Here is a 19672-nt window from a genome sequence, read left to right on the forward strand (position 1 = left end):
CGAAGTGGGACATTATAGACCCGCCCTCGCATAGACCCAACGTAAAAAGTGCTACTTTTCGCCGGTAATCTTTCAAAAACGACCATGCCGATCACGCATTGCATTTTTGGAACTTGTAGAAACGACTCTAAACATTACGACCATGAAGGATGTTTTCTTCATACGTTCCCGGAAACCAAAAACTCGGGAGGAAAAAATGTGAAAACCGAATCAACTTGCGCGGACTTTAACACCAGCTCAGCGAATCCATTCACGTTTCATATGCAGTAAACATTATGTTGGGTATGCATGGTCTTTCAGATGACAAAGAGGTAAGCCATTTTTATATTTTTCCTTTATTTTTTTAGCGTAACGTTGTGCTGTACTGCTTCTGTCTGACAATGAATGACCTGAAAAGAATTATAATGGTATCTGACTGCCACTGTTACCGTTTCTGTTATATATATATATTAAAAAACAACTTTAGTAAGGGGGGAGTGTAAATAAATTATAGGATTAAGATGTGTTATCAATGAAAAAATTACAAGTGTTCATTGGCTGTCACTGAGTAGCATTTGCGATCGCTACACAAAGCTAACTAAATTACCCCCAAGAACGGTAAGAGACGTAGGACAACCTGGGGATATGGAAGAAAGACAGGGCTGATGGTAAAGGATAGCTTGTTGAAACGGGAGAATGTCATTGTCAGTCGCGTCGATAAAAAAAGCTAAAGCTATGTCGGCTCGTTTTTTTTTTTTTTTTTTGGTCTTTTTCAGCCTTCGACACTAAAGCCATCTCTTTAACTGAATATTTTTATGTTCTTCCACATCTATGCCAGTCAACTTGGCACCAGGCACATCATTTTCGGAGAGAATTGGTAGGTTTAGCGCTGTAAACATCTCCTTCGTACACGATTTCCATTCATTTCCTATTAGGGACAAACGATGGCTTGTCCTTGGTTAGCAACGGTAGCTAATGTAATGAATATTAATGAGCGGAAGTGACGTGTTGCTTGCGGTACGCCATTTATTGGTAATGGCTGCTGTGACATAATTATTCAACACAAGTGTTTACGTCAAGGTTTCAGTCCCCCCCCCCCCCCCCCGAAACATTTTTAAATACATGCACCCCCCACACAGACACAACCAGATTAAAGCTGTATTGCTCTGATGCCAATGAAACATTTAAGGTTTTATGATGGCAGAATAAAGCAAACACATACAGAAAAATAGCTGTGGCCATTAAACTGTCATATTATATATAGGCTTCATTGTTGGATTAGGCTACTTTATGCTGAGTGCTTTACCATCATGAAAGCTTCCAGAAAAATCACATAGAGATGCCAAATAACGCGACATGATGATTTCTACATGAAGTCCGTTCCCAGTCCACTCATTAATTTCAGCCGTTTCGACAAGGTTAGAGCCGCTGTCCGACTCTTTCACGTTCATTTGTAGCCGTTGTTAGCTGCTAGCGTTAGCCTGTGGCTTGGCTACCAGAAGAACGGACTGAAAGCATCCTCTCCTAATATCGTGAGAATAAGGGAAGACAGCGGGTGAAAGCCTGTCTGGAACCCGCCAAGAGTTTACTTAATGCCGGGTGAAAGTTTGGCAAAGGTAAATAAACTAACTTAAGCCCGACTCCATCCCGTTTACTTTTAGCGTTAGCCGTTAGCATTAGCCTACCGGGCTTCTGTTTGATTGGCTTCCTGAAAACCACGTGACTCCATACGTAAGCACACTGTCTGCTTTCTTAAAGGGGAATGAACATAGCCGAACAACACAGCGTCAAAGCGGGATAAAAAGACTATATTTTCTTGTTTTATTAGATTACCGAATTTACCGACATGGTCAAAATTACGTTGGTCATCGTGAAGAATTTCGGTGACAGTAAATTTTCGGTTTACCGCCCTGCTCTAGTCTGTCGTTTCAAATAATAAATGTGAAAAGTACAGTTTAAAAGGGAGAGTATTATATAAAACATGCGACTTAACTTGAGAGGATTCAATCAGGTGAGGTTTTGGCAATAGACCCTACTCACGTGACGTCACAGCCACGCCCCCGCGCCATGTTGTCCGGATACTCGTCATATAAATGCATTAGCGCTTCGTAAATTCCTCCTATTATTGCACGTTTTACTGCTCGTCAACATTAATACTCAAAATGGTGAAGTCGTGTGTGGCGGTCGGTTGCAATAACAGAGAAGATAGACGGAGAGACTTGAAGTTTTACCGGATTCCGAGGGACCCGGAGAGAAGAGCGAGATGGGCTGCTGCAATTCGATGCGAAAACTGGGCTCCAAACGACTACCACAGATTATGTAGTAGTCATTTTATATCTGGTAAGATGCATTTAATATATATTTAAAGGGTTTTGGGCTGACAACCACAATTAAGATCATTGCTAGGCTAATCGCCGACAACATACACGTATGTATGTAGTGAGTGCTATCGCTAAACCATATAAACATTAAAAGCCCTAGCTCCATCGACAAATGACATGAAATACATTAGACTTGACAGTGGATGTTAGCAAGAACAAAAGATTTTGAATTGAAAATTTCGTAACTCACCTTCCGAGCACAAGATTCCTGCCGAATTTTCGTGTACGAGGACCTGTTTCACCCAACCAGCAACGTAGCATTTATAAGCCTCCAAGCTCTTAAAGTTTTTCAAACTTTCGTGAGAATAGGCTGATTTTGTGTGGACAAGATAGTTGTAAATATCAGGATATCAGATGTCAGGCGAAGCCAGCGGGTCGAAAAACATCGATTTACGCATCAAATACGGATCTGGCGAATGGCTAAACTGAAGCTTTTCCACGTAACGCCTTTTATGCAACGGATCCAATGAGTTTACAGCGTCAGATAACACCGGGGCTTCCATGAATTGCTCTATAACTTGCTCGACTAATTGAAAACAATGAGAATAGGTCTGAAAAAGAGGTACAATATGGCGGCCGGAAACAGCGACACGCCCATTTTGTGACGTAGGTGAGTAGGGTCTATAGGGTGGATGCACATCATACTACGATTGGAAGGTACCAAAAGGGCCAATCTTCAACAGGATTAAAGAAAGCTCAACAGAATACAATCGTCCAGCGTGCAAAATCTCATGAGGCCAGCACGGATGACAGGCAAAACAGTCATTAGCGACTGCTTCCCACACCAACACACACGTGTCTCTTTATCCAATCCTTCCGCGCGAATCTTTGACCACAAACAGAGCAGGAAAAGGGTTTTTCACCAGTGTGGATTCTTTCGTGAGTTTGAAAGGTTGTTTTATGTGCGAATCCTTGACCACAAATGGAGCAGGAAAAAGGTTTTTCTCCAGTGTGTGTTTTTGTGTGTCGTTGTACGTGTTGCTTCTGAGCGAATCTTTGACCACAAACTGAGCAGGGAAAAGGTTTTTCTCCAGAGTGGCTTCTTGTGTGTTGTTTTACGTGTTGCTTCCGAGCGAATCTTTGACCACAAATCAAGCAGGGAAAAGGTTTCTCGCCAGTGTGGCTTCTTGTGTGTCGTTTTACGTGTTGCTTCCAAGCGAATCTTTGACCACAAATCAAGCAGGGAAAAGGTTTTTCTCCAGAGTGGATTCTTATGTGTTTTTCTAGATTTCCCTTTACAGCAAATCTTTGATCACAAACTGAGCAGGAAAAAGGTTTTTCGCCAGTGTGGGTTCTTGTGTGTTGTTCTAAGGTGGTCTTGTGGCTGAATCTTTGATTACAAACTGAGCAGGAAAAAGGTTTTTCGCCAGTGTGGATTCTTGTGTGAATTATTAGTTCTCTCTTTGTAGAGAATCCTTTTCCACAAACTGAGCAGGAAAAAGGTTTTTCGCCAGTGTGGACGCTTGTGTGTAATTTTAAGGTGCTCTTGCGGCTGAATCTTTGATCACAAACTGAGCAGGGAAAAGGTTTTTCTCCAGAGTGGATTTTTATGTGTTGTGTTAGACTTCCCTTATGAGCAAATCTTTGATCACAAGCAGAGCAGGAAAAAGGTTTTTCGCCAGTGTGGATTCTTGTGTGTACTTTTAAGGAGGTCTTGAGGCTGAATCTTTGATCACAAACTGAGCAGGAAAACGGTTTTTCGCCAGTGTGGATTCTTGTGTGTATTTTTAATGAACTCATGCACCTGCATCTTTGACCACAAACTGAGCAAGAAAAAGGTTTCTCGCCAGTGTGGCTTCCTGTGTGTCGTTTTAAGGTTTTCTTGCAGCTGAATCTTTGATCACAAACTGAGCAGGAAAAAGGTTTTTCACTAGTGTGGGTTCTTTCGTGAATTATTAGTTCTCTCTTTGAAGAGAATCCTTTTCCACAAACTGAGCAGGAAAAAGGTTTTTCGCCAGTGTGGGTTCTTCCGTGACTTTGTAAGTTTTGCTTTTGAGCGAATCTTTGACCACAAACTGAGTAGACATAAGGTTTTTCACCAGTGCGGATCCTCAAATGCCTACGACAACTTTGCTTAGTAGCAAAGGTTTTCCCACACTGAGAGCATTTGCAGAGTTTGTCGTCACCGTGAGATGTCTTATGGTCATCATCATTGTAAGGTAAGTGAGACTTGGCGCCATCTCTGTCTGATGGAGCAATGTCGATGTCTGCTTGCAATCCTTCTGTTGAACTGCTGCTACTTCCCTCGCTTGGAGGCTCCGCCCCTCTGCTGGCCTCACTCGGACCATCTTCACTCTTCAAGGGCTCACCAGTCAACCTGGTGATATGCACCTCGTCTACCTCCTCTTTACCAAATGGCAGCTCCTCCTCCTCCTTTTTGATTGGAAGGTGCTCTTCTCTCTCCATCTGTTGACAGGGCTCAGGCTCCTCCTCCTCTTTGATTTGGAGGAGCTCCACATCCTCTTTAATGCCAGGAGATTCTGGCTCAGCATCAAGATATTTTCTGAAACCTGCAAGACACAAGAAAACCACCGATATATTTACTGACCACCACCGTGTAATCGGCCAGTCTTTTCTTTGTGCAAAACTTGGAGAAAATGAGTAGTTACCGAAAATTCGTCGCCGAAAACTATCGGCCAAAAATAGCTAAAGATGCAATTTCGGTTGAAATGTTTTGAAGACAAAGTTTACCATTGAATTGTGTGAAGAACCTTTTGTGATGATATCATTAAAACACAGCGAGAAGCAACAACTGACGCCATCTTGCAAAAACGGCTAGCTCACAGCCAGCATGTCCGCGGTTTGGAAGTACTTTCAGGTATCAAACAGTGTTGTTTTCGTCAACGATGAGGACAGCAAAAACATTTCGTTAACAAACATTTTTTTCATGACCATGACGTCATGATGACGAGCTACAACGTCTTTGATGACTTTAACATAACGAAAAGATTGCAAATGTCTGACGAGACGACAACATGAAACTGTGCCATCGTACCCGTCATATGTTCACAATGCGTGACATTTGATAGTTGTGCACGTAGGTTTTTTTTTTATGATCACGCAGCACACCCTTTAACCTGTATTTGAATTGTTTAATAATACATAGTGTAAAGACGTGTTGCTGTGCCCCTTAGGTTTGAAAATGACAGCAAATCTTAATTGACCTACTGTATTTAAGGTTGTACTTTGGATTACCATAACAGTCTGTAACGGAGCCCATTTTTTTCCCCATTGATTGATAGTTAACTCGTTCACTTGCGTTGACGGTAAAAGACGTCCAAACGTTTGACTCTTTTCATCCTTCTGCTGGGAAGTTGTGAGTTTGCAGGTTGGCAGCGAATATTAACATTCTTTGCCAGCTTTTAATGAATTTGACGTCCAGCGTCGTCAATGGCGGTCAATGAGTTTATATACAACACTCAACAGGACAGTTACAGACTCTTTACATTATTTTTCATGGTCGAGCCAACATGTGTTGAATAACAACATGCATACTACTGTAAATTAGGGCTGTCCCAAACGACTAATTTTCTTCCGATTAGTCAGCCGACTATTTTTACGATTAGTCAACTAATCTAATAATTTCAAAAAAAAAAAATTTTTTTTTTTTGGGTTTTTGTTTACTAATTTAGCAATGAAATTTTTGTTGACGCTTATCAATTCACAAAAAACATATTGGAACACTTAAATTATTTATTAAAGTACAAATAAACACGTAAATAACAATAATAAATCACAAATAAACAATGAGTTCAAATGCTGATAGAATTAACTAATGTAGCATCCCGATTGAAAAGGTGGTCTCTTAAACTGATGGTTTACAACTTTTATTCAATCCTTGATGTAATCACACCGTAAGAGCTGCGGTGCACACAAATAAAACAACACAATTAGAAGTTAGCAAAAACTTTTCATCTTTTTCCTTTTAAACCTTATTTATATATCAATGAATTGCCTTTACCTTAATTTATTACCTTATCATTGACAATCTCTCCCTTGAGTGCAATCACTGTATATACTGTATATATTTATGACCTTTTAACCTTATATAATTTTCTATACCATAAAATAAACCATAACATGAAATAAACCTTTCAGTTAGCATTAAGGACAATACTAATAGCACTTATAGGCCCATTGTCAATGAAACATTATTATTCAGTATGGCGACAGCACCCTCTGGTGTACAAAAAAGAAAAAAAAATTAACTGGGTGACGGCGCTTGAGGTGTTTATTCACGGCCGACGTGCAGCCAAGCTTGGCATTGAAGAGACAGGACAGAAGAGTGTACCCTCCGTTGTTTCTTTGAAATAAGTCAATGTTTTGGACACTCTGGTGCGCTTTTTTTGGCTTTGTGCCGCTTTCCCCGCTTGCATACAGAGCATCCGACATTCTGAACTTTCCACGCATATATTTTTTAACCCTTCGTTAACAGTCGACGGGATGTTGTGCTCGTCGACGGATTTACGTCATCGATGACGTCGACTATGTCGACTAGTCGGGACAGCTCTACTGTAAATATTCTGATACTCTTGTCATGTATATAATACTGAATGTTTCAATGGCGCAGGCTATTTTTAGACCGTGATGTCGCATCGTAAAGCGGAAGTAAAGCCAAAGTGGGACATTATAGACCCGCCCACGCATAGACCCAACGTAAAAAGTGCTACTTTTCGCCGGTAATCTTTCAAAAACGAACATGCCGATCACGCATTGCTTTTTTGGAACTTGTAGAAACGAGTCTAGACATTACGACCATGAAGGATGTTTTCTTCATACGTTCCCGGAAACCAAAAACTCGGGAGAAAAAAATCCATTCAAGTTTCATATGCAGTAAACATTATGTTGGGTTGGCATGGTCTGTCAGAGGACAAAGAGGTAAGCCATTTTTATATTTTTACTTTATTTTTTTAGCGTAACGTTGTGCCGTACTGCTTCTGTCTGACAATGAATGACCTGAAAAAAATTACAATGGTATCTGACTGCCACTGTTACCGTTTCTGTTATATATATATAAAAAACAACTTTAGTAAGGGGGAAGTATAAATAAATTATAGGATTAAGATGTGTTATCAATGAAAAAATTAAAAGTGTTCGTTGGCTGTCACTGAGTAGCATTTGCGATCGCTACACAAAGCTAACTAAATTACCCCCAAGAACGGTAAGAGACGTAGGACAACCAGAGGATATATAAGAAAGACAGGGCTGATGGTAAAGGATAGCTTGTTGAAACCGGTGAATGTCATTGTCAGTCGCGTCGATAAAAAAAAGCTAAAACTATGCTTAGGTCGGCTCGTTTTTTTCGTCTTTTTCAGCCTTCGACACTAAAGCCATCTCTTTAACTGAACATTTTTATGTTCTTCCACATCTATGCCAGTCAATTTGGCACCAGGCACATCATTTTCGGAGAGAATTGGTAGGTTTAGCGCTGTAAACATCTCCTTCATACACGATTTCCATTCATTTCCTATTAGGGACAAACGATGGCTTGTCCTTGCTTAGCAACTGTAGCTAATGCCATGAATATTAATGAGCGGAAGTGACGTGTTGCTTGCGGTACGCCATTGGAATTGTAAATGCATCCCTCTCCCCCCATCCAGATCCCTGAGGTCAAAATGCCTAGAGAGAACAAGAAGAACATCAGGATACAGTCCTCTAGTATTGCCACAGTGTCCAAATACAAGCCAGACTCGTTGGAGAGAGAGACAGAAGCATAAACAGCAACAAGAACTACATTGAACGCCTGCACTAAATATAAATTTGTTGGTGCTATCGTTAGCTTGTTGTATTTCCGGTTGACACCATGTAGGGGCATGATGAACAAGGCTGAGGCGACGGCTCGCCTCGAAGCTGACCGTCAGCTCGATCCCCAGATCCAACCATGAGCTTTTTAACCACAGCAACTTTAAGATGCGCTATTGGAGCTTGAATTAACGAGGACAGTGGGATAAAGTCCGTCTGGATGCCGCCGAGGGTCTCCGTGATGTCGGGTGAAAGTTTAGAATATATGTTATGTTTTGTTATGTTATGTTAGTTTTGTGTTGTTTTAATGTTGTAATGTAATGACATTTACTGACTATTATTGTTGCTGTTCTTGTAGAATTGGTGTATATATATTGAGAATTATTACTGATGAGCCAACTCTGTTGTTCTAGTTGGTTGTCTATTGGTTTAGTTGTTTTTGTCTTCTTGTTTTTATTTCTTTCCTTTCTCTTCATCGCGTGGAATTAAAAGTCAAAGGGCAGGAATATCCCACGAAATAAGACTGCTGGACGCTGAGATCAGGGGTGGGATTCCATTAGTTTTTCTTCTTCCCGCTCCCTTTCGAGCGCAAAGAATTATTCTGAGTTACAATGGATTTCTGTTTCTTTGTGCATGCTTGAAATAAAAAGCTTCAGCATTGTCATCAAAAGGATATTTCGATTCTTGATGAGGGCATATCGATAACCTTTTAGGGTACAAAGTATCACAATATATTGTCTTTTTGTTTTATTTTCACTAGAGGTGGGGTTCTTTGGGCTTTTTACTAACGCCGGTGAATCTGTCATTTCGCAACTAGTTCTCTATACATGTGCTAACGCCGCCGAGTCTGTCATTTCACATCCAATTCTATAAACGTGATACCTACCGTAGCATTATGTGGGTGTTGGAGCCAAAATTAGTGTTGTTGTAAAATTAAAATAATTATGAGGAAAGAATAAGACTTCAGATTGAATTTTGGTTAGTTATGAAAGAGAACTTTTATTTTGAAATCGGAGGCGCACTTCCGGTACGAAAGTGATAACAGGAAGAGATTTTCGGGAGAGCGGGGCCCACTGAGTTGGTAGAAAGGAGGAAGACTACGGATTTTCAACCACACACGCTCACAGACACGAAGACACGCAAATTGACACGCGCACATGTACAAGCCAACGGGACTCTCGACATAACTTTAGTTTTGTAAGCATCGTTATTAAATTTTCCTTTGAATGTACATATACACACACTGGCTATTAACATAACGTGACTGAGCCAAAGGACGAAACTCATCATCGAAGGACGAGAGCACCTGTGTACCGCTAGGAAGACGTTAAGTAAGGTGCGTTGAACCAAGTCTTTCTACACACTTGCTGGGCTGATGGTTAATTTGTTTGATTGATAGCCATCACATCAAGTTGAAAATCCCTCGCTTGGGAACCGCAGTAAAAAAGTTAATTGGACTGGCCGAAACAAACTTTTTGAACGCTGTCAAAGTCCCACGTTGTTGTTTGATTGAAACAGATTTGAATCGAGGTTCGTTTGGAAGAATAAGTTTGGACTCGTGTGTGAGTAAATCCTTCGGGGCCCAATTATTTCATTCAAATTATTTGATGGCTGCATTGCCATGGGACTTAAATGTTGATTGAGTTACGGCACGTCTAATTTGTGGATGGTCGGATTGTGCATGTTGAACTGCGGTGCGCACTTTGTTGAATCAAAGGCTTTAACGGAGGAATTTAAATTTTGAATGTTGGATGGTAGTCGCGCTGTGCCAATCCATTTTTTGAAGTACCTTGTTGAATCTGTTGCTCTGCTGCGCTAATACACCAAATGAATGGTTTATTTGGGTTTGATGGATTGTGCTTGTTGCCATGTTGGGAAATAATAAGTAATTGAAGACACATCATATTTTAACTGGTTATGTTGTGCTGTGCTAAATTGGTTAATTGAAAAGGCAAATTGTTTGATATTGGAAATTTGACTGTGTTAAACGGAAGAATGGCAGATGCCTTGCGTGAAGCAGAAAAAATTGAACAGGAAGTAGCACAAGATGATTTGTCCAAATTAATTGGATCTCGCAGGAGCTAAAGTAGCCGGATGCACAAGGTTGATGAATGAAATTAAAACACTTCTGATCAATGTTCCCTCTAATCTTTTATGTGTCTGAGCAAACACACAAGCTACCTGAGCACAATGCGGCCCACGATGAGCAACATCAGATGTGTACCGTATTTTTTGGACTATAAGTCACACCGGAGTATAAGTCGCACCAACCAAAAAATGTGCAATGAAAAGGTAAAAAAATATATAAGTCGCACAGGCATATAAGTCACATTTTTGGGGGAAATTTATTTGGTAGAATCCACCACCAAGAACAGACATGTCCTCTTGAAAGGCAATTTAGAATAAAAATACAATCGAGAACAACAGGCTGAATAAGTGTACGGTATGCTAACGTTACATGACTCATAGACAACGAATTGAGAACATACCTGTGAATAAGTTCACACATATGTCGCTCCAAAGTATAAGACGCACCCTCTGCCAAACTATGAAAAAACTGCGATTCATAGTCCGAAAAATACGGTACATGGTGGCCACACACCAGTATCACGCCTCTTCACACCTATTAGCATTTCTACTGCCCGTAAATTATCTAGTAGTAACAGCATTTTATGACTAATATCCATGATTAAAAAATCCTAATTAATGTCACCAAAATACACACCAATCTGACTTCAATTGTACCTTAGTTTTCACGTCTTAACATATAGGACTCGCATTTTGTGTACTGATATGTCAGTGCTCTCATCTACTATCAGTGTATGCCAGGGTGCATTTTAAGCATTGCACATAGTCTCATTCTCCACTATCTCATTGATTGAGTTTACACATGCAAAGGCATAGTTTATACTTCGCCAGCTTTTTGGTATACTCGCATACTTTGCCATGTGATTGCAGATTTGTAGAACTGACACCATTGACGCATTCATTTTGATGGCAAGTAATATATTGTCAGTGAGAACTTCAACTTGCTCAGGGTCAGATTTTGTTTTGTGGGACAGCTCGTTTCTCTTCTGTCACTCTTTTGCATTCTCCCGCAATAATGTACCAATCCCCTGTCCCATCTTGAGTCTTCGTAATTTTCAACAGCTTTCAAATGACTTTTCTGCTGAATATGACGCATGATGTAGTCCAACTTCCATTCAGTCCACATTTTTCCCTCTGAAAACTCACTTGGTACTATGGCTTCGCTGCACCCAGTTTCATCGCTTGTTCGTCAATATGCACATGCTCGAACAGCCACTCCATCTTAAATGAACCGCATTTCTTTTTTACTTTGGCTTGGTGAGTGGATATGTCATTGTCATATGACAGTTGCTTCCCGTTCGTTTCGCCATGATAAGGGGTTGGCCTTTGCGTCTCTTAACTCCGCCGCCACACTCACACACTGTCAGCTTGCTATTGCTAACCTACACTGCGCGTGAAGGCTGGGCAATACACAAGCAATGTCAATGCTATGATTGGCTGCGTAGCGGAAGTGAACCATATCGTATCATTGGCTGAACAACTGTCACTCACCGTGTTACAACGCAATTAATAGGTTTCTATTGATTTTTTTTGGTTTTGTGCGCAGAGTATGTGCCAGCAGTGCGCGATTGCGCATGCACGCAGCTTAGAGGGCACATTGCTGCTGATTGAAGACGTCAATGATCGATATGCTGGATTTGAGGTTGCCATATATGATTTCCAGCAGTTACATGATATTGTGAATAGTAAATTGTCAGAAGAAGAACAACCAGCAGCTGGTTCCATGAAAAGATGTACCCTTTTGACTCATTTGCTGTGGAAGTTGCCACATGGAAAAATGCTGCTAACCCTGATGCTGAAAAGCAGCAATCAGCTCTTGCACTCGGGGATAGTGCTGCTGCAATAAAAAGGAAAAGTAAAGGAAGTAGTAGTAGTGGTAGACTAGTACTAGATCTAGTAGACCATCAAGGTCATCTAGAGCCTCACTCAAACTTGAACGTGTCAAAGCTGAGCTAGAGCGGGCAGAGCTCCTAGCAAAAGCTAGCTTGGAAGAGCAGCATGCCCTGGATATGGAAGAATTGCAGCTTAAAACAAAGAAAGAAAGGCTTCAATTGAAGACTAGTATTGCAGCCTCTCCTGCCAAATTAAAAGCTATAAACCAGCTTGAAATAGTTTCTTTCGCGAGTAGTAATGATGTAATTAGTCATGGTACACAAAGCGCCTCATTGAATGGAGATGTTGATCAATCACAAGATGAATTTAGGGATCTAATCACTGTGCCCAAAACACCACTCCAAAGAATGGTCATGCAACCACCACGTCATGAAACACCACTAAATCCAAACCCTGCTGTGTTGCCCTCATCACACAGTAGAACTGCTAGACAGAGGCCAACTATAATTCAAGCCAGCAATCCTATTAGTCAGAATAGCATGTCCAGTGCAAACAATGGCAACGCTGACATAGCTAATATATTGTTGACCCAACAGAAACTCGCTTTATTGCCTGTAAGGGAAATTATTGCCTTTGATGGTGATCCAATGAATTTCCGAACTTTCATTCGTTCTTTCGAACATGGAATCGAAGACAAGTAGTAGTCAAGACAGACTATTTCCTAGAACAATATACCACTGGTCAATCAAGAGACCTGGTTCGTAGTTGCATGCATATGCCGCCCGACCGAGGTTATGTTGAAGCCAGAAGGCTGCTGGAAAGTAACTTCGGAAATGAGATCAAGATAACCAGCGCTTACATGGAAAAGGCTTTGAACTGGCCAAGCATAAATGCAGAAGATGGAAAAGCACTCCAGGCCTATGCATTGTATTTGAGAGGATGCAACAATGCTTCACATTACATGCAATATTTAGAGGAACTTGATAGCCCCGCAAACCTCAGATTGATCATTTCAAAGCTACCGTATAAAAGTAGGGAGAGGTGGAGGTCTGTGGCATTTGACATAATGGAGAACAGACAACGTCGTGCTAAGTTTGAAGAGCTTGTCAATTTTCTGGAGAAATAAGCCAGTATCATGTTGGATCCGTTGTATGGAAATATCAAGGACATGAAAGACTTGTCTGAAAACGGACGTCAAAAACTAAAGACGTAAAGCCACAACAACCTAGAAGCCGAGGAAGTAACTTTGCAACTACTATGACAACTGTGAGTGACAGCCTAGCTGAAAAGAAAAGAAGCCGGAGAAAGATGCTTCATACGGCTGCTTATTTTTTAAAGACTGCCATTCATTGCATGTCTGCCCACGGCTGAAAGCAAAATAACACGACTCTCGAGTTGAATTTAATAAGTCTAGCAGCCTTTCTTTTGGATGTCTTACTAAGGGGCACCTCAGTAAGGACTGTAAACGCCGTATGACATGTCAAACCTGTGAGAAGAGGCACCCAGCGATTCTTCACATTGAGACCAAAAAACCTGAGGGTGCCAAGAGCGACTCAAAAGAAACTAAAAACATTACAATTAAACCAGAAGAGACAAACGTTAGTGCGCTTGTCTCCATGGAAGCCGGGAGACATACTGGGGTTGGTAAAGATTGTAAGCTCGCTATAGTTCCAGTACAAGTGAAGCTTGAGAAGAGCAATAAGACCATCATAACATATGCTTTCCTGGACCCAGGCAGTTCTGCAACTTTTTGTACGGAGAAGCTTATGAAACGGCTGGAAGCTAAAGAAAAAAAGATAAAAATCCTTCTAAGAACCATGGGCCAAGAAAAAACAGTTGAAAGCTATGAGCACATTGAAGGAGGAACCTTTCTCTCGCTACCAAAATTGTATACCCAGACGATACCAGTCACTAAAACCAACATCGGTCTGAAGATATAATAAAGAAGTGGACCTACTTGGACCCAAATCATTTGACACATGTTGATGCTGATGTAGAGCTCTTGATAAGAGTGAATGCTCCAAAGGATATGGAACCCTGGCAGGTTATAAATAGTCAGGATGATGGGCCATATGCCGTTAGAACTCCTTTGGGATGGGGGGTCAATGGGCCACTTAACAGTTACACCGCTGCTCGAGATGTGGGTCATCAAGAAGTGTTTGCTAATCAGATCTCAGTTGCCAGTTTGGAAGAAGTACTCACTCAGCAATATAACCATGACTTCCCTGAAAAACAATATGAAGGAAAAAGTGAGTTATCAGAGGGAGATTGCAAATTCATTGATATTTTGTCAAAATCTGTAAGCCATAAAGACACTATTACTTCGTTCCGCAAAAAGGAAGTAGTCATGCCGAACAACCGTCACATTGCCGAACAACGGGCTCTTTATCTTCAGAAGAGGTTGAAGAGAGACAAGAAATTTATGAACGAGTACAGAGATTTTATGAATGATATGATCAAGAAAGGTCACGCAGAGAAAGTCCCTGAAGACCAAATTGTAAGAAAAGTAGGAAAGATACACTCACTAGAAGAGGCCTTCTGTCCATGGTCAGTTCAGTGTATGATCCGTTTGGTTTTCTATCGCCATTCATGTTGAAAGCAAAATTGATATTTCAAGAGCTTTGTCGCCTGAAATGCGGATGGGATGAAGGTATTCCACAGCAATTATCCAAACCATGGACGAAATGGCTACCTGAATTAGGGCAGCTGTCTTCTCTCCAGATCCCTCGCTGCCTAAAGCCCGAAAACTTTGGCAAGCTCAAGACAGCACAGATACATCATTTGAGTGACGCTAGTGAGCTTGGCTACGGCACTGCTAGTTACCTCCGCATGACGAATGAGAGAAATGAAATTCACACCACACTCCTCATGGCGGAAGCAAGAGTTACGCCATTGAAACCAATCACAATTCCTAGATTGGAACTAGCCGCAGCAACTTTGTGCGCATTAATAGAATGTTGACGACCGAATTGCAGCTTAAGTTGGAAGAGTCAGTGTACTGGACAGACAATCAATCAGTGCTAAAATACATCAACAATGAGATGAAGAGATTCCAAACATTTGTCGCAAATCGGATATCAGTAATATGTGAGCTCTCAAGTCCATTACAATGGAGATATGTGAACTCAGCTCAAAACCCTGCATATGATGTGTCAAGAGATTCGAATGGTGAAGCGTTCCTGAGGAACAAAAGATGGCTTAAAGGACCAGACTACTTGTCCAAGCCAGAGAAAGAGTGGCCACAAGTACCAAAAGAAGTCAAGAACGCCTTATCACCTGAAGATGTGGAGGTGAGAAAGGAGCTGATTGTCAGGGGTCGCGTTAACCGGATATTTTCCGTCGTTGACCATTTTTTAAAAACGGTGACGGAAAAAACTGAAGTCCGCCCGTCATTTTGACAGGTTGCAATTCACACCCCAGACCACAGGGTGGCGAGTTGGCATATTAATTAGCTATTGTCTCTCTTAATGCATGACGTCGTTGGCTATTCTGTCAGAATATTGTAGCGTCACCGGGGTCTGGCGGCAGCACCGTGATTGACACATCAACGCGAGGTTCTTATTGGTGCACCCGGTGTGCCAGCGCGTGATCCAATTGGTGGACTAGATTGCCGCCTGTGTATAGACAAGTTTTCGAGGTACCGGTTTACTTCCTAATGTCTTCCTTCCCCTTCCGTTTCTGCCTGTTTACCATTGAAGTCAATGGCGGTGGAATCGAAGTTGGAAGGTCTTCATACAAGATCCCGGGAATGTTATTTTGATGTAGGCGGGTGGAGAACCAAGCCAAGGCCTCCATGCTTCGTACCATGTCGATTTCCAAACCATGGGTGCTCGGTACTCGTCATACAGGAGGGACGGAAGGAGATGTACAAAAGTGACAGCTCCTGCAGTCATGCCCCCGCTGTTATGGAAGGTAATGTGCTCTAAAAATACGAAACCTAAAATCTGGCGCATGAAACGACTTGTTGCCTTTGCTATTGATATTACGATGATGATTGTAATTACGAAGTTTAATTGTTTTTACAACAACTAGCTTCTGCTACTGCTGCTATCCGCCTGTTGCTAATCGTGTTTGAATGCACCGCATAAATCCAAGTGTTACTTTTTATTCGTTTGTTTACAGCTGGGAAACGCTGTTATAAAAGGGAAGACAACTTGACTTGTACGTTGATGGACATATATCGAACATATATCGTTTGCGTTCCACAATGATGATGACAGCTCGACTCCCGGGAGAGGCCGAGAGAGAGGCAGGAATTGTGACAGACTGTGGTTCGCCGAGATCGCCGTGATCCAACTACGAACTTGTGAACGGCAGCATCTTTAAATATATGCTATTGTAGCTGGAATTACCGAGGACGGGAAAAAAGCACATCTAAATGCCGCCGAGGGCCTCCGTGATGTCGCTATTTGTTCACGAGGCTCCGGAGCTCTGCGGTCTGATATAACATTCTCGTATGCTATTTTTGCAATACTTTTATAAATGTGATTTATTGACCTGTTTTGGAGTGCACCAATCGTTTTAAAAAAAAAAACAAGAAATGGAATCATGTCTAAATGTTTTATTGCGATCAATGCCTGCAATAAAAAAAAAAGAATGACATACTATCTGTGTTAACATCATATGTACATAACCTTGTAGCATTTCCTTGTAACAAAACAATCCATGTCAGCCCTTCTGCAGTCGGCAAATGTAATATAACTTGTAATTTCACCACATTTTGGTCACCAATGGCCGTAGTATCAATCCATTCCTCACGTTAACACAGGCTGACCGTTGTTAATAATTTTGTCCACGAATGATCAACAAGGTGACACGAACTGCTATCCAATCTCATCTACGTGTCATCTAGGTCGTGCTGTATCAATTTTTGAAGATTCCATGGGTTGCTCTGGCTTGATTTCGTAGTTTTATCGTCGTCAATACACTGCTAATACACTGCTACTCAACCAGACCGGAAGTGCGAAGCAGACATTTTCCTAGATGGCGGCGCCCATATTTCGCTCAGGAAACTTGTCTATAGACCCCATTCACATGACGTCACAACTCCGCCCCTGACTGGAGCAGCCATATTGTCCGTCAGCTCGTCGTGTTTACACATTACCGCTACGTACATGCCTCCTATTACGGCGTGTTTTTCTGCTCGTTAACATTAATAATCAAAATGGCGAAGGCGTGTGTGGCGGTCGGTTGCAGTAACAGAGAAGATAGACGGAGAGACTTGAAGTTCTACCGTATTCAGAGAGACCCGAAGAGGAGAGCGAGATGGACTGCTGTAATTCGACAAGAAATCGGGGCACCAAACGATCACCACAGACTATGTAGTAGTCATTTTATATCTGGTAAGATGCATTTAATATATATTTAGAAGATTTTGGGCTGACAACCACAATTAAGATCATTGTGTGATGTTGGTGATTGGGGTCTATATGGTTGCCTCTTTTTCTTTGGGAGTGGAGTTGTTTTGTTGGTGTTTTTGGCGGTAAGCAGAGTAAAAAGAGGGAGAAAAATACAACTTCAGTGTCTAATTTTTCGCCGCCAAGCAAGCGTTACAAAATTAAAAATGAATGAAAACTAAATACTATTGAATATGTCATCATTATCATTTTAAAAATTTCAGTGACTGGTAAAAATAGATTATGACCGGATTTTTATGACCCTGTCAGTCAAAATGACAGACAACGAAAATGTCTAGCGCAACCGCTGGTCAGCAGTATCAGCATTGAAGAAAAGAAACCTATGACAAGATTTATTGAATACTTTTCCAATTGGTCAAGACTCAAGAGAGCCCTTGCATAGATGCTGAAACTGAGGGGAATACTCAGACTATTGAGTAAGAAGAGACATGAAATCAAAGACTGTTAACTGACCAACTCAAAAGCACAAATGATGAAATTCAAAAAGGCTCTTGTTCCCCAAAGTCTATCAGTCATTGATATGGAGGAAGCTGAGAGAGATCTCATCTGATACACACAAGAGCAACATTTAAAGGAAGAAATCGACCTCTTGAATGATGGCAAGAGCTACAAAAGACGAAGTTCAGTCAGGAAAATGGACCCATTTATGGAAAACGGGATCCTCAGAGTTGGTGGACGGTTAAGTAAATCTGCTATGCCGTTGGACCTGAAACACCCCATGATCATCCCTAAGGATTCCCACATCTTCAAAATCCTGCTGAAACATATCCACGAGTAGGTAGGCCACTCTGGCCGCAACTACATGTTGTCAAGGCTACGAGAATGCTTTTGGATGCCTCGTGCAAATTCTCTTGCAAGAAAAATAATCAGGAACTGTGTAATTTGCCGAAGAATACATGCTAAAGTAGGTGAACAAAAGATGGCTGACCTTCCCCAGGATAGAATCTCACCGGATCTGCCACCTTTTACTCATGTGGGCATTGATTATTTTGGGCCGATAGAGGTCAAAAGAGGTCGTGCTTATGTCAAGAGATGGGAAAGTCATCTTTACCTGCCTTGTAAGCAGAGCAGTGCACCTTGAAGTTGCGAGTCATCTGGACACAAATTCGTGCATCAGTGCACTCAGAAGGTTCATTTGTAGAAGAAGTCCGGTGACAAGTATTCGTTCAGATCAAGGTAAAAACTTCATTGGAACACAGAAAGAGCTTGGAGAAGCACTTAAAGAGCTGAACCATGAGAAGATCCAAAAGGCTCTTTTGATAGAAGGAGTTAGATGGACGTTTAACCCTCCCTCAGGAGCTCATCATAGGGGTGTCTGGGAAAGGCTCATCAGACTGGTACACAAGATCTTCAGTTCTGTGGTCAAAGAACAGACGTTGGATGACAAAGGTTTACATACAGTACTATGTGAGGTCGAACTCATCATGAATGACAGGCCTATCACAAGTGTCTCCAACGATCCTAACGACTTGGAGGCTCTCACGCCGAATCATTTACTACAGCTTAAAGGGAATCCTGTGATGCCACCTGGACTTTTCAAAAAAGAGGACCTCTATTGCAAGAGGAAATGGAAACAAACTCAATACATCGCAGACCTCTTCTGGAAAAGGTGGATCCGAGAATAGCTGCCACTCATGCAGGAGAGGAACAAATGAAACAAACAGAAAAGAAACTTCTCACCTGGTGACCTTGTGGTTATCGTGGATGATACGGCCCCTAGGAATTCATGGCTCGTGGGTCGTATTGTAAAGACGTTACCTGAGATGTAGCCCCTTTTTGTGTTTTTGGGTTATTTGATAGTTTGGCTCCATGATTTTTGAAGAAGTAATTGTTCCGTAAACAATTAGGGGCTGGAATGTTGGAGCCAAAATTAGTGTTGTTGCAAAATTAAAATAATTATGAAGAAAGAATAAGACTTCAGATTTAATATTGGTTATTTAAGAAACTGAACTTTTATTTTGAAATCGGAGGCGCACTTCCAGTACGAAAGTGATAACAGGAAGAGATTGTCGGGAGAGCGGGGCCCAGTGAGTTGGTAGAAATGAGGAAGACTATAAGGATTTTGAACCACACACGCTCACAGACACGAAGACACGCAAATTCACACGCGTACACGTACAAGCCAACGGGACTCTCGACATAACTTTAGTTTTGTAAATATCGTTATTAAATTTTCTTTGAATGTACACATACACACACTGACTATTAACATAACGTGACTGACGACGACAA

The 19672-nt window shown here is 41.4% G+C and overlaps 1 protein-coding gene across 1 annotated transcript in view; it reads right to left on the bottom strand.

Annotated features, from left to right (window-relative positions):
• Nucleotides 1-1112: 1112 nt before the first annotated feature.
• Nucleotides 1113-19672, bottom strand: part of LOC130928530 (gastrula zinc finger protein XlCGF57.1-like) — a 41410-nt gene continuing 22850 nt past the window's right edge. Inside the window, exon 3 of the mRNA XM_057855211.1 lies at nt 1113-4870. Coding sequence (XP_057711194.1) covers nt 3126-4870 — 1745 coding nt within the window. The 3' untranslated portion in view covers nt 1113-3125. The remainder of the gene's footprint in view (nt 4871-19672) is intronic.

The sequence above is a fragment of the Corythoichthys intestinalis genome, chromosome 13, assembly GCF_030265065.1.
Source record: "Corythoichthys intestinalis isolate RoL2023-P3 chromosome 13, ASM3026506v1, whole genome shotgun sequence".
Taxonomy (NCBI): domain Eukaryota; kingdom Metazoa; phylum Chordata; class Actinopteri; order Syngnathiformes; family Syngnathidae; genus Corythoichthys; species Corythoichthys intestinalis.